Genomic DNA, 16,335 nt, shown 5'->3' on the forward strand with positions numbered 1-16,335 from the left:
GCTGGAAACACATGTGCTGATTTCTTGTATGTGGAAAGACAAGAGGCACTGTTTCTAAGAATCCATTAAATATGTGGCTGTGTAGGTGGGGCCTGTGGAATGGTTGATGGTCAAGTATTGAGAAAGAAAGAAGAGCAACATGTCCTTCTGCCCCACTCTCAAAAGGGTTCATGCCTATAGCTGGAATACTCAAAGTCTGATTGAAACAAACAAGTCAGTAGCTCAAGTCCACAAGCTCACCTTCACACTGCTCTCCAGTAGATGACAACGTGTAGCCTTGGCTACAAATACACTGGAAAGACCCTTCTGTGTTCCTACAGCGCCCATTCGTACAGAGTGATCGGTGCTGGCATTCGTCTATATCTGTAGCAGAAAAAATGATGAACACATAACACATCTGAAAATACCAATTACTGATCAAATGGTGCAATAACCAGCTCTGAGCACAACAGCAAAGTGGAGTGTCAATACCCAGCACTGCTTCTCTGGGGCTTATTTATTAACAAACACAGACAGTCAATATAATGCATAAAACCAGATGAAATTGCAGATTGGATGTTTTCCTTGAGATGCCTGCATTCAGCATTCTCTCCTGCAGCGTCAATACATCCCTCGGTGCACAAATGGGTACATGCAGACACACAAATACTCACGCAGGTTGCCTGAGAGCTGCTTTTGTTTCTTTTCTATCTGGCAAAGGTAACAAGCCAGCCACTGCAGTGAGTCAGCAAAGCCCACAAAATACTTTCCAGCAGGATCACCACCTTTGAACAGGGTGTGGTTTCCAGATGCACACTGAGAGGCTGTTCCCCTGTTAAACTGTACCTTAAGGCTCCGTTAAATACTCGCCTTGTAACAGTATTAATCCTCTAAGTATGGGGAAATGTCTCTCTGCTTCCATTACTACGGCTAATCCCTCAGCGCTTCGGTTCTCATAAACTGGGGTCAGCCTGGGTTAACAGATGACGTGAACATCAAACCCATTTTCCTACGAAAAACTCAAAACACTGGAGGGGAGTGGCACTTCGACTTCAGAACATAGCACATGTCTTGTCTGAGCTAGGAAACATGTTTTCCCTCTCCTATTTATAAAACACTCGTTAAGGAACAGTAATTAAATGACACGGTAGGTTCTTAGTCACTTCTAGGATTTAGGCACGTCTAAATGTCTTTCTCAAAATATACTCCAGTTCCAGCAGGAGAAAGTTACTCAATGAGGGTTTTCAGGTCTGTGTTATGGCTACGCAGCCTGACCCCTGGAGTAACGGTCCCTTGCAACCACAGATTTTGAATTTAAGGATCATCGAAACCTGTGGGGCTGCAGGAAGCATCTGGGCGCATGTACAGGCCCTCACTTTAGCAGGGTGTGCTTTAAGAAGAACAGTCTGCACATGCCAGCTCAGCTTGGCAAGGGCCGTTTTCCGTGAAAGGCTCAAAGGAAGCAGTCAAACTTTGTCTACATATTTTCCCCAAGACCAGTCTGCTGTGCGTCCTGGGCAGCACTTTTAACTCGCTCTGGACACTTCACGTACACTGATGTTTTGTCTCAAACTTCCTGACAGATTTACATGAACGAACGTTTAATTTTACTGTATTATTTTTAGCACTCAGAAGTCTGAAAGTATTTGGTGCTATATACAGACACTCTGGGAAGGGTGGGTGGAAGCGAAAAGAAGGAAAAACAATGTCTGACAAGAAACATTCAGATTTCTGTGTGCTTCCACAGCTGGAGACATTCTCCCAGATTTTCACCTTTGGGGAGTGGTTTCAAGAAGTCCCCTCTCCCTAAGGAGTGTGTCCTGTCCACACTCTAGGTTCTCTCTCAGGCAACTCTGCTCTGATTTCAGACCTAATTCTGTTCCACTGACGCAGTCCTGGTGGGAATTTTAGAGGTGGAAGGAATGTAGAACCTGACACATTGGAGGTACAGGTATTGCTCTTAGAAAACCCCCTCTCTACTAAACTTGAAATGCAGTGTCAGCAATGCAGGCATCAGCTCAGTGGTAACTGACACTGCTGGGCCCCAAGAAGGTACAGCCTGGGAGTTTTGATTCCACTCACCCACATGGGGAAAAAAAAAAAAAAAAAAGACAGAAAGAAAAGAAATTAAGGCAGTGACAGCCACTATCCACAAACCTCCAAAATGACAGAAATGCCAAGGATTATGCAGAAATTCCAATTTAGCCATATAACTATTACTGCACGTTCTTGATTGGCTTTATAACAGATGTCAAAATCTACAACATGACCATGGAAGCCATAAAAAGCAAATACATATTATTGCATTTTTGGTTGTTTAGCCTCAGTGTTGTACATTTGTTGTTTCTCCATTAAAAGGAATACTATTAGAGAAAAAATATTGTCTAAAAGGGAAGCACAACCTTATGAATTTTAATCACATTCTTTCCTACCTTCGCACTGATCTGCTGATGCAGAGAGTTTGAAACCTTGGCCACAGACACATCTGAAAGACCCCTCCATGTTTTCACAACGTCCATGTGTGCAGAGATTGCCGTACTGGCATTCATCTATATCTGCAAATACAAAGAAATTTTAAGGGTATAATTAACTCGGGTGCAATCACCTTTCAGTCGGGCTTGGGCATTTATTGTAATTCAGCCACAAACATGGTTGCAGTCAGTTTTTCTGTATATTTTGACCTTGACAATTGTACAGCAATTCTGACTTTAAAAAAAAAAAAAAACAAAAACAAAACCAGGATTTTAACTTGAGCTGGCCTGTACTCAAACACTCAACAATACTCAGAGCCCACATCACTACAGCCATACTTCCATGGCAGTACTGCAAGGACTGCAGTTTAGGCTAACAACCTTTTCCTTCCTTTTCTTTTCTTTTTTCAAACAGGGCTTGCACTATGAGCTTGCCGTGTTCACAACATGAATGACACTATTTTGCCCATCATTTTCCAACAGTAGCTTAAACTAGGGGTTTAGTATAGAGAAGATGTCAGCAAGTGCTGGCACTTTCATTCCTGCATTACACAGATTTACTCTTCAGATATGTACCTGTGATAAAAGCACGAGCAGCTGCCAATACCCTGTAACCATTATCACTAATCCTTCTGCTATTGCAAGGAACAGTCCAGAAAAGCAGACACAGCTCACACTGGCAAGGCTGTGTTAGAAGTTGTTCTCTCTGAAATTACGTTTAAAATGTGCTCTGGTCAGAATCCCCCAACCTGCTGCCTCTGCTTGTTTACCTGGAGCTTACCTGTGGAAGTGACAGAACAGGCAGGTCCTCTCAGAACCTAGAACAGACCTCAACCACATTTTCTGCTGTTGAGTTCTTCCTGCTTTTTAAAGCTCAGTTGATTAATGTTCAGCCTGGAGAAGAGAAGGCTCCAGGGAGACCTTATTGCAGCCTTCCAGTACCTGAAGGGGCTACAAGGAAGCTGGGGGGGACTTTTTACAAGGGCCTGTAGTGACAGGACAAGGGGGAATGGATTTAAATTAGAGCGGGGAAGTTTAGATTGGATATCAGGAAGAAGTTCTTCCCGGAGAGGGTGGTGAGGCACTGGAACAGGTTGCCCAGAGAAGCTGTGGATGCCCCATCCCTGGAAGTGTTCAAGGCCAGGCTGGATGAGGCTTGGAGCAACCTGGTCTAGTGGAAGGTGTCCCTGCCCATGGCAGGGGAGTTGGAACTAGATGATCTTTAAGGTCCCTTCCAACCCAAACCAGTCTGCAATTCTATGTACAGGATTTAGAAGAGTCTTCCTGTGCACAACTAAAGACACTATCATTCTCTGAAGAGGTGTATTAACCTCTTAAGTGTAGCCACCCTCTTTAGCCAACATGAAAATGGGCTATATTACTACTTAAGAATAATTTTCAAGAATGCAATTTGTATAAATAAACAAACAAAAAAGCAAACATATAAATAAATAACATTTTTCACTATAAACCCCACCAGAATTATTTCAGTATTCTGAAATAATCAACATTGTCTTTTTCCTAGGAGTGGTTTTCATTTAAAAAATAAAAGGTTAATTATCAAATTGTGTTTATTTTGGGGATGTAATTAACAGTAGGCAGGTGTCCCTGTTTGAATGGAAAAAGCTGTATTTTTTAGCTTCACTGATGCAGAATAAGAATTACACCTTATTTGCTTTTATGTGGCCGAAATCATATTACTCCCAATTATCCTGCCTTTTGCCATCACAAAGCACACAGAATCTGTCAACATAAAAGAGTAAAACTACTGATTACTTGACGCACTTGCACTATTTAGGCAGCTGTAAGCACCAGGAGAGCTGGAAAGAGATTAGAGGTCTTTAAAACACCATCATAGCTCTTGTTACGTATTGTGAAGATCTGCAGTAATTGTTTTCCTCACATATATTTATCATTCTTGGCTCCTTACAAGCTCCTGTACAATCTGACTTTGACAAAGCCCAACTCTCCCCAGACACAAACCAAATAACCGTTACTATCCATATTTCAAAGGACCTACAACTCTTCTTTCCTCACTTGAGCCTCTTAACTCTGTAAGTAAGATGCCCTGCTGCAGCCTGGGCAAGGACACGCAGCGGCAGCCTCCCAGGAGATGACAGCCCAGCTCCACAGGTGCTCTGCCGAGGCAGTTCTGTAGGAGATACTACTTACACCCTTCTGCAAGACCGATTTCTCAGAACCCTACTGCGGCAAAATGTGCTCGCTTAACAAAACACCTTTGCTCTCCATGAGTATGATCAATGTTCAAATTCAAGGATTTATTAAAACACAGAGAAAACCTAATTCAGCAGTCAGGCACATGACTTTCCAACTGAGTAACAAATCTACTTCTTACAGATTAATTTTCACCCACTTATCTCCAAGCTACTTGAAAACGAAGCCTGCGATATTATTTCTGATATTTGGATTGGACTCGAAGATCAAGAGAACTTCCCATAAAACCAGCAGAAAAGCCAGGAACAGAACCTACATTTTCTGAGATGAAGTCCAGAGCTGTATCTGATGACACTGAAGCTCCCTACAGTGGGGCTAGAGGCGTACGGAGCAGCTCTGCTGACCTCTGATCTTCTGAGGGGTACCTAATGCCCTACAAGCTGAATGTGGTTAGTTACAACATAGCTGCAAAATCCACCACAGCGATAACTGTGAGGATGAAGCAGTCTAAGAAAGCTCTGTCAACCTAATCTGCCATTTTTAATTTCTTCCAGTATGCATCTCACACTGGATATTCCCACCCAAACTGCAGTTAGATCTGTTCCATGTAAATCTGAAGTAAACTGATTGACTTGCCTTTTTTAAGCAAAAGTAGCTATGTGCCTGGCTTTAAACCGTGGAAGACTACAGTATCTATAGCAGCAAAGGACCGTACAGTCATTACACTGGACTTTGTAGGGCATCAAGTACAGGCAGAGGAATGAGCCAAGGTAAAAAAAATACTGAAAACAGCACTGGGGAAAACTAGCAGAGCCACAACTGGCCTAAACTAACACCAGAAACAAATTAATTCATGGAACAATGGACTTAAATACCCTTCATACTTAACTTGGGAAATATTTTCCTTTCCAGTGTATTTAAATTGTACCATATTGCAAAGCTACAGATTTAAGACAAACTGCCTGCATTACGTTTTCTAAAATGGCTCATTTCCAGCATGATCTAAGTCTAGGATAAACAGAAAATGAAGAATGACCACATCACTAATGATGTGAGCGAGATGTCTAGGCTTAGAACATTTCATAAAACAAAGGAAAAAGGGAAACTATATGCCGTAATACAAGGAAAAAAGGTATCAGCAACTTGGAACCAAGACTCATCCCTTGCATGACTTAGCTGTGTTTGTAAATCTGAGCAGAGCAGTGACTTCTTTTCTCTCATGCTATTCCTGCTAACCTGGTTAGCAAGAATGCAAGAAGTAAAAGCTACGCCATGGCAATTTCAACCAGGTTATTTTCATGCATAGTATAGAAATGAAGCTTGCTACTGTGAAAGAATGCAAGATTAAGTCAACTTCATTTTCCAAATAAGGAATGAAATAAGAGGAAGCCTTTCTTGACAGAGTGCACGTGCCGCATTCTTTGCAAGGGTAGCAGGAATCCAAGCAGGTGGGAAGAGGCAAAATACAGATGAACGTGTGCTAAGTGAACCCCCTGAGTTAGCTGTAAACGTTCCACAGCTTGCTGTTAACTCTGCTAAACCCCATGAAATTACGCAAGAAATACATTCCTCCACAATAAGTCAAATGACAAAACCAAATAATGTGGCTATGAGACATGCTGATAAAATATAACAGGCAGATGTTCAGGCAGAACTAATTTGCTCCAATATGCCTTCATTAGAAAATAGGGTGGTTGAAAAAAGGTATCCTTGTACAGCAGAGCCGGTGGGGAGGCTCTGACAGCGACACCAAATGTTTTCAGGTGCTTCACTGCAGCCTGGCTCTAGTCCTGGTACACATCAAAAGCCCCTTTGTGGCTGGATCGCAGCAGACGCCCACCTTCCCGTGCTATTTCAACCAAAACAAGGCTCTTGGGACGGAACCAAATCACAGCAATTGGGAGCCATTAGGAAATAAGCTATGGAAGCAGGCTGCCAATCTGTCCTACGGCAGTAACGCAAACACCTCCCAAGTAGGTTATCATACACCTCTGTTTATGTCACGTCGTTACTTCGACCGTCACAAGTTACAGAGCATGTGTTACACAGAGGGGACAGAAGGATTCACAACGGACAGCAGATCCTTCACAACAGAGGCCAAACCTAAGTTTCTGGTAGCGCCCCAGATGCAGCACTCAAAACTGCCAAAGATTATTTCTGTTTGCACAATGGATTCACGTGCTCTTTCTTATCTCTATCTCAAATAGCCAAAACTGGTTTGGAGGAAAAAAACACTTAAAAAAAAAAAATCAACAAAACTATAACATGAGTAAACTGTCCTAAAAACCTAACCTAAAGTGAGGTAAACTATTCTAAGATGTGCTGAATATTTTGCTGGAAGAGCAGCTCATTAAGAAGTTCTATTAATATGCTTTGTGAGCGAACTCCCATATCCTACTGAAAAGCCTGCCAGTCACACTGATGTGTCAGCACTCTCATGGTTTTACATCTGGTAATACCCTCAAACAACCATCTGCTAGCATTCCACTGCTTATGCATCCCTTTCGGTTCCATATTTTCTATTTCAAGAATTTTGTTTTGGAACTATAGTTGTACTGTTTGTAGTCTAGATTCAACGTTCCTTTATCTACAGTAAAACATGACTTCCTTACACATACTGTATCTGAGAACATAATGTCATTTCAGAAATCTCATATTTTCAATTATTATGGAAAGAAATGGGGGCCCAGGGCTGTCGTCAAGTTGTAACGCTGATGACATATGAAATACAGCATCTCAGAACACGAACTATGACCAGAGATACAAAGAGTACTGAACATACCATGGCACTGTCCATTCCAGCCTCTGAATCCTACTCTGCAAGGAATGCACTGGTAAGAGCCAGGAGCGTTAACGCACTGTGCATCTGGACAAGTAGCTGGAGTCAGGCATTCATCAATGTCTTCAAAAGAGAAGGTAAAAGGAAATACGGTCAAAGCCATAACAAAACACTGAACAATAGCTAATCCGGTTATTCTGACTGTGCTCATGTTAAACTAATACATTTAATACATTTAAATACATCGCTCTCTACAGCTCCCTGAAAGGAGGTTGTAGGGAGGGGGGTGCTTGCCTGTTCTCCCGGGTAACTGGTGACAGGACAAGAGGAAATGGCCTCAAGTTGCATCGGGGGAGGTTTAGATTAGGTATTAGGAAAAACTTCTTCACTGAAAGAGCGGTCAGGCACTGGAACAGGCTGCCCAGGGAAGTGGTGGGGTCACCATCCCCGGAGGTGTTCAAGGAACATGTAGATGTGGCGCTTGAGGACATGGTCTAGTGGGTACGGTAGTGTTGGGTTGGTGGTTGGACTGGATGATCTTATAGGTCTTTTCCGACCTTAGTGATTCTGTACGGAGTTGCATACTTTGTCTGTCGGAGACCCAGGATGGTAAAAGTTCACACAGATTTGTACCAGCGAAAGGGCATCTCTGAGAAATAAACTAGAACACAGTACATGCAACTGAGTCTGAATTTTCTGTTACACTGCGAATCTTTGATAGGTCGACAGAGCAGAGCAGATTTCTGGCTTAGACAGGCAAGAATAACTTTGCTTACATCACCCCTTCACCGTACTGAAGCGTCCTGACCTTGTTCCTATAGTCAGTCTCAAAAGAGACTTTGTAGTGCATTGCAACAACACCAAAATTGTAACTGGCTTCTCAATGAAGAATTTGGTATTGTCCAGTGTCCTAGAGTTATGCAGCGTTAGTATTATGTGGTCTATAAATTCCACTGTGTGAATGGTAATCAAAGATGTTTACAGGGAGTAGGGAGTTAATTATATCTGAAAGAAGGCACAAGCAACACACACATCACTGCAGTTGACAATGTTTAGAGTGATAGAGGGAGTTGTTGCACAGGACAGGTCCTAATTTACCCATGATAAAACAAGAGAGAGGTCTGGAAAAACTCACGGATCTCTCTGAGCACCTACCAAGAACTACTTATCCTGCATCTTACACATGCAGTATATGCAATCTAGACATATGCATACCAAAACGACATTCAAAGACAAGTTGCTGTCAAGTGACTGATGATCAGAAGATGCTGGAATTAAAACTGTGTGGGCGGCCTCATTCCAGTCTGCTCTCATACTCGAGTATCATTCTACAAGATAGTCTTTAATTACACAAAATAATGATAATCTTTCCTACCAAGTACGTCATGCAGTGCACAGGACTAATGAAATCAGTGTCACCTCTAAACCCAGCTTCCTAAGCTCCTGTCCCTTCCCTGCCCAAGCCCAGCGGTTGTGTCTTCTGCAATTAAGGGCTGCTACTCCAGCACAGGCAGAAGGGAGGCAATTTACTCCTAGTTTTGGAAAAAGCTCACAGAAGAGAACTAGCCTTTAACACTTGTAATTTAACTGGACAATGCTTCAACCTTCAGAGAATTGAATATCCCAGCTCCAAACAACTTGCTGGATGTGGGCAAATCACAATTTTTCATAGATTCATGGCTGTCCAGCTGAGAACATGTTCTCATAAAACCACCAACAGTTCTCTTCAGCTGCTATGATGCAGACCTGCAAACATTTCTCAGGGAAACCACTGTCAGAATTAATTAATCAACAAAAAAAAAAATCCGGTTCTGCTGAAACCTGTTCTCAGAACTGCCTGAAGTGTATCTGCCCTCAAAACACACAACATGGATGATGTGTTTGTTACAGAAATTTTCAGTCAAAATAAAGTCTAAATGCTGCAAAGCTTAAAGGAATCACAAGGAATTTCACAGGAGTACTTAGTCGTGTGCAGTGATGTTCAGCTATGCCTCTAACACTGTTCCGCATGAACACCAGGCTCTACAGCAACAACTCAGACGCACTCTCTGCTCCGCAGGCTAGGCCCACCCCAGGTTAGACCCACAACAGAGCTTGCCGAAGGTAGGTGGAAGGCAGAATGAAGATGGGGTGAGGAAGTGTAAGTGAACTGTGTAGAGTCTGGAGGATTCTTGCCTTTGTTTCTGAAACGTGGAGGAGGTGGAAAGAAGTTATTTGCGGAATCTGGAATCTGTCAGCGGGGTGACTGTAATGAGTAGGTGTAATGACATGGTGAAATGATTCCCTGAATGTGTCACTTCCTTGGTTTGATGGATTTCGTGTAGGAGGGTTTTTCCCTTAAGCAACCTTAAATAACTTCCAACAGAGAATTTGGTTTCAGAAATTACATATTGTTAAGTTAAATGATAGAGGACTACCAACACACTACTTACAATACAAGCTAATAAGAAATCTGACACACTGTGATCCTGATTTCTAGTCTATTTTAATCACAGATTCCCTACTGACAGAGAAGATTTTGAAAGAGCAGTTGTAAGAGTGGAGAGTGTGAAATTTAAAATATTGTATTTTTATTATTTAAATTTAAAAAAAATTGGCTGAATAGAAAGAGGAATCTTCTAGCAGTGCTCAGAGCAGCAAATATATCCACAGCAGCTTTAATTTGCTTATTGATTAGGCAGCCTAACATGTTAGCAATTTATTCTGTCCTAAGTAACTTAGACTAAAGCATGGATAAAACTATGTTTAAAATTAAACATGGATATTTGTAGTTTTAAATTCACAGTTCAAATTGAAAGTGAAAAAAGAACAGCAAAAAAGGCAAAAATATCACACTGTAAAAACAGTATGAAGTTTTAAAGGTCAAATGTCTTAGAATCTCCTCTGCAACATGGAATACCTGCTAGATATATTTTTCCAAATTAAAAAAAAAAAAACCATCAACCTTATCATTTGCTACCTGTTACAGTATGAGAAAAATTATAGATTTTTTTTTTTTTGAACCAGCAACTTGTTAAAGTATGCAGGGAAGGGAAAGGATTAACAACGAAGTTAAGAGATTTCATGTAAAGAGCTGTTAAAATAGCTGCCCCAGGATGATTCTGTTCATAATGGGGAAACTCCTTTGCACCATCTTAAATCTAAATAATCGAAATTGAATTGCAGTTCCAGACATCAAATAACTGAAAAGACGGGAGAGTACTCAAAAAGTTTTCTTGTTTAAGATTGCACCCTCTGAGAATTCTCCCTTTGCAGCTCAAGTCACAGTGCTAAGCCTCCACTGAACAGCAGGCAATGATGCCAGTCCAAACAGCGGTAATATTTGGCACTGTTTTTGTGACAGGTATGAATGGTAATTTCACTCCATCATCCAGGACATACTGTAGATAAAACATGCAATGTCCTCTTGAACATTCTGCCATTTTCAGCTGTACAGGGGGAAGTTAAATGATCTGAAGGCAGATTAAATGAAGACAGTAGCTGTGACAGAAATTCAGCAGTAAAATTAAGCTAGGGAAATTACCCAACGAAATAAGCACAGACTGGGATGAGGAAAGGCAATTCTGAACACAAATAGATATAAAAGCACTGTGCCAAGACATTTCATCTGAAATCAAATAGTAAATGGAGATTGAAAGGAATTAAACAAAATATATCAGGTAGAAAAACGTCAAGTTAAGAGCGAAAAAATAACTCTTATTTTAATATTTTCAACCACAATGGACAGATTTCTTCGAAAATAAAGAAATAGATGTAAAGTTTTCTGTTGAGATCAGAAACAGCAGTTAATGAGAACAAATGGTTCTTCCTATTGCAGTTGTTTGGCCAACTGTTACTGCATTACTACTGGCAAAGAGTCCAAACCCACCTTCACATTCACCTCTCCTGTTCATCTGGTATCCACTATCGCAATATTCACATTTGTATGAGCCAAGAGTATTTATACAAAAGCCTTCCCCGCAAGTATGAGGTCTTGAACATTCATCAAAATCTGCAGATGAAAAAAGAGTAGAGAAACTTTGCTTCACCATGAAATTACTGAAGAGTTCCATGTCCCCTAAACTCTGCTTTAACTACACTTACGTAAGGAAGTTTGGATTTTCAAGCTATTTGCAAGCCACAGACCTACAGCTGTTCTTACTGAGCGGTTCCATGTTTACCTCACTGCTTGTAATCACAGAGGCAATGAGATCTAGAAACAACCAGGCTGCAAGGAGAAGGGCAGTGAGCTGCCCTGTGGCTGCAAAGGCCATGCGTGTCACTGTGTGTATACTGTGCCCAAGGCAGTGCTAACCTGAGGAAGATCACAGCCAGTTCAGGCTGTTTGTATTGCTCCACAAAGTCCACAGCTGTATCTGAAAACAGGGTTTGCTACCGCTGCTGGGGATTGAAAGAGTTCTGAATATTTGTGTTTTCCACCACAGAAGGTGTTTTTATCTGAATAGTAATTTTCCTAAATAAGCATGATACTTATAATTTTGAAAAGCAGTAGGAGCCACTCAAATATTTTCTTCACCACAACACCTGGTGAGAGACAGTTAAAAACACTTCCAGACATAGTCCAGTACCAATGACACTGAGGAAAATAGTTGAAAAGGGGACTTTAGGGGGTTTTAGATAAGACTCTTGATTAGTGATTAGGTTTTTATTTTCTAGAAAGGAGACCAGTAATTACCAACACAGTCGGTTCCGTCTTCACTGGCCATGAATCCAGCTTGGCAAATACATAGGAAACTTCCTTCTGTATTTTCACAGCGTCCAAGGGAACAGAGATGGGGTGCCTGGTTACACTCGTTAATATCTATAAAAGAAATAAAACCATAAGACTATAGAATAACACATTTAGTTGTGATACTTTTTGTGCATTCTATACCATGCTTTTGAAACGACTGATCTTGTAACTATTCGAAAAAGTGTTTTTCTCTCCCTCAGAGCTGCAACGAAGACGCATTAAATAGTTTTGGCTGGAAAAAATGCTCTTATTGGCTTAAACTGAAAGAACATTGCATTGGGCTGAAGCATGTGACATGACTACTATTCAAATCACTACACTGAGAGCAAGCTGAGCACAAGCTGCAAGCGTGGAACATTATCACACTTTGGATGAAATAGCAGGATTTTAAGTTGCCATTGGCTGTGTGTGTAAGTTATTTTTTAATACTGTAGTCACACCTGATAGCATGTGTATCAGTGTGGAGTTGCTAAACTTTTGGTAGCATGAAGAGTTGACAGTATATAATCTGGCACCATGATGGAATAAACTATTTCTGATCCAAGTTACAGAGGCACCAGCATACTGTGAATGAAGGAAAGATACTGATACAGCTGCTTCCAAAATCTGAAATGGCTCATGTAGAGCCAGTCTGGGCTCTGCCTCGTGTGCATCAGAGCCCTGTGTTCCAGAACTTATTGAAGGGGATGAAGGCCTCACTCTGCAGATCTCCTAATGTGCTCTGGGATGCTTACGACATACTTGCTCTTTTCAGCAGGTTGAAAGAAAAGACCTAACAAAATGACTGTGTTAGTCCAGCTGCAGAGCTCATAGCTGGGCAAATCATTCTGAGAAACAGGCACGAATTTGGTCATTCTTTCTCCAAACAGAAGTGTATTTCTTCCTAGCAGTCTGATGATTTTAGATACCTGACATAAAGCTCAGAAGACATGGTCTGTCTAATCACTTCTTCTCTCATCTTACAACAGAAAAGGCTTTCATTCAATTCAATTAAATTCACATTCAATTCTGAGCAGCTGAAAGGCTGTACCAGAGACTAGCTGGTAAATTTTATTTGACAGAGGAAAACGAGTTTCTGTGTAGTTTGGAAGCATTCAGTAGAGGAAGCAACTCCTGACTGCTCTGTAGCATATTTCCCCTGACCAGACTCTACATTTCAAGCATTTCATAGCATGTTTATTTCAGACTTTTGAAAGCATCCATTCATACCAGAGCACTTTGTCTGCTGGTCGTTAAGTTTGTATCCCTCGTAGCAGATGCAAGTGTATCCCACAGGCAAATTAACACAGTGTCCTGCTCCACAGATATCAGGATTAACTGTACATTCGTTGATTTCTAAGCAAACAGAAAGAAGTTAAATGTTAAACTCCCCACATAGTTCAGTAAGTGCACAATATTTTACAAAATATTCATCTGTTAATGGCTTGGATGTATTTTGTAAGATAAGGAGATTCAGATATGGGCAGCACTGGATCCTGAAGCCTTACAGTAGTTTTAGAAATTCTCAAAGTATATGTGATACTGCAAAAAATATTAATGACTTTAACTGCATCTTAAACTAAGATTATAAAGAAGCATGAAATCGTAATTCCTGAAAAAGAAGTTTACATCATCTGTAGAGAAGAATAATTTACGCAGATTATTTAGAAACAGGTTATATTTGACTTTAGATAAATCTTAAAGTACATAATTAAGGTTCTCAAAAGCATCTTATCTCTAACTACATTCATTTTTTAAAATCAAGTTAGAATTTTGTCCTACAAAATCTTACTTCACTTGTACTTTACTATTGCTTAAATATCTGAGCAACACTTAGAAGTGTATCTGAATAACAGATTGATTTATTTATTGATAGCACACAGCAATTTCTAGTTCTACTCCTTTTCCTGAGGAAGAAAAAAAAAGGGCAGAAGATGGAAAACTAGCTTTTTTTTTTTTTTCCTAATTGATGGGAGTTCCCAGCAGGGTAACTTCCTCTCCCTGTAAGGAAAAAAGGTGCTGGCTGGCAGAAGGGGCACAGTCACAGCAGAGCTGACATCCAAATTCTGGTTTGACAATCACCATGAGTAGAACTTTCACATGGGATTGATGAATTGCAATCACAGGTACCTGTAGGAGGCAGCTGAATGCTTACAGAGGACGGGATACTTTCTGTACTCTTTACAGTAGATTCAGGAGGATTTAACTGCAGACAGAATCACGCTTCAAACAACTGGGGGATTTAGACCCCGTGCAAGTTGCACGCAACTCAAAAATCCATTCCCGCATGAAGGAAGGCCATCCTCGAAGAGTTAAGCTTTCATCAAAGCATGTGTAATTTCTCCCCCTGAATGCAAACTGGGAAACCTCTTGGTAGGCCTAAATACCTCTACCACACACAATGCGGCATCTTAAAGTATTTACCTGGATACTGCAGCTACTTCAAAGCCTGTGTTAATTCGGAGAGACTGGCCAATGTGACACTGTAATGCTCTCACGTATACACACACTGTACATTCACCTTTTTGTTTTCAAATTTACAGCAAGTGAAATTTTCATGCCTTTCAGACACAGCCATCACTTAGACAAGTTTCAGCTATGACAGCAGCATTACTTGCATTTCTGTTATTTTCACTTCTTAACAGATGGATGTGGAAAAGGCAACTTTAATATATCAAAAGAGGAAGAAGCACAAATGCCAAAAGAACATTTCAAAACAGATCTTACATGAAAACTCCTCTTTTGCTTTTTGTAGAACATGCTGATCTACATCCATGAAGTCTATATCCCACAAGGAACACGATCACCTATACTTCATGAACACATGGGCAGACTGAACAACTGACATCTGCCCAGAAAGTCTTCAGTGCTGGACTTCAGTTGCAGATCATGTAATCTGAGATGGAATTACTAATTTTTCCTTCTATCACTTATTGGTGGGCACAAAACTGGCAGGGTCCAGTCCTAGCTCTGCTGACAGTACCCTCACTGCTGTGCTGTTCTGTACTTTCTATCTCTCCCCAGAGTACACCTTTCTGTTCTATAGCTACATTCTCTTCGCTACTGTAATTCAGAAGGAGCATGGAACAAATTATAGTGTCAGGAACTCACAGTCATTTCTTAATTTATTTTAGTTCTGAAAAGGAAGTACAATACCTGTAACCTGAGTAGGTGCAATTACTTGACTTGCACTTGAAGTAGAGACTTCAGGAGCAACTTCAACAGGCAGAGGAGGAGATGTTTTCTCAATCACTACTGTGTGACATGGAATGGAAATCAATCACATCCAAAAATAAACCCTTAAAGCATTCACACATGATACAGAATGAGACAGATGCTATGGAGCATTTCATTAGTTTATTCTGCTTAGATCTGGAGTAGAAAAAACAGTGTAATTGGATTTTCCGTCATTCTACTGCTTCTGAGAAAAACTGAGGTGCTAAAGAAAGCAAGCACAACAATAAAACTTTTGCAGAGAAAGTTATGCTTAAATCTACAATGAGACACTTAAGTAAAAATTTCCTCCTGAAAGGGGTACATGGCCTCAGCCCTGCTGGCATTGAAATTGTCATGTACATAACCCAGGACGTCACTTTCACCTAAAATACCTCTTTGCCTCCTAACAAGTCATCCAGCCAATGCCAACATCTCAGTTCCTCCCACTTCAGCGTCCATGATTCCCCCCTGCCCTGGCCCCACACTCTGCTCATGGAAAAATTGCTTGTGACGCTGCCATGCATTTTTCATTAACCTCTGTTACAACTGCTATCTTCCCATTCTTTGAAGAACTGTAGAACTGTAAGCACTTTCTCATACTAAAGGACAAGTCAAAACAAGTTACCTGGAAACTGTGGATGCAGATTAATTGTCGAAATTCCAGGAGAAAGCTGAGGCTGCCCAGGCTCTAGATCAGGCTGCTTTTCTTGATCAAGGGAAGCTAATTCCTAGAAGAATGATGGAAAATTTACATTCTGAAAACATTTTCTTAATTCAACTATCATAACAACCCACAAACTCCTGGTTTGAGAAACTGCTAACATTCTCACATGAGTGGCTTTTGACAGATTATTAATTACCACCAATTTGAGCCTGAAAGAACACAGAATACTATGTTTACACAATGGCATACAATTTAACATTGATTTTATTTGAAGCAGCCATTTCATGGAGCTTCTAATTTGATCTTTGGTTTTATTCTTGTTCTCACCAACAGGGAGGGG

The 16,335-nt window shown here is 40.8% G+C and overlaps 1 protein-coding gene across 1 annotated transcript; it reads right to left on the reverse strand.

Moving 5' to 3' along the window:
* Positions 1–240: 240 nt before the first annotated feature.
* On the reverse strand, positions 241–16,059 carry LOC104517156 (latent-transforming growth factor beta-binding protein 1-like; the record flags this gene model as incomplete). The annotated part of the gene is made up of 7 exons (XM_010161721.1): positions 241–363; positions 2,412–2,534; positions 7,408–7,527; positions 11,273–11,395; positions 12,080–12,205; positions 13,346–13,471; positions 15,957–16,059. Coding segments are annotated over 7 exons (844 nt in total), but the record flags the coding sequence as incomplete, so codon positions are not given.
* Positions 16,060–16,335: the final 276 nt, after the last annotated feature.

The sequence above is a fragment of the Eurypyga helias genome, unplaced genomic scaffold (genome assembly GCF_000690775.1).
Source record: "Eurypyga helias isolate BGI_N326 unplaced genomic scaffold, ASM69077v1 Scaffold35641, whole genome shotgun sequence".
NCBI classification, from domain to species: Eukaryota; Metazoa; Chordata; class Aves; order Eurypygiformes; family Eurypygidae; genus Eurypyga; species Eurypyga helias.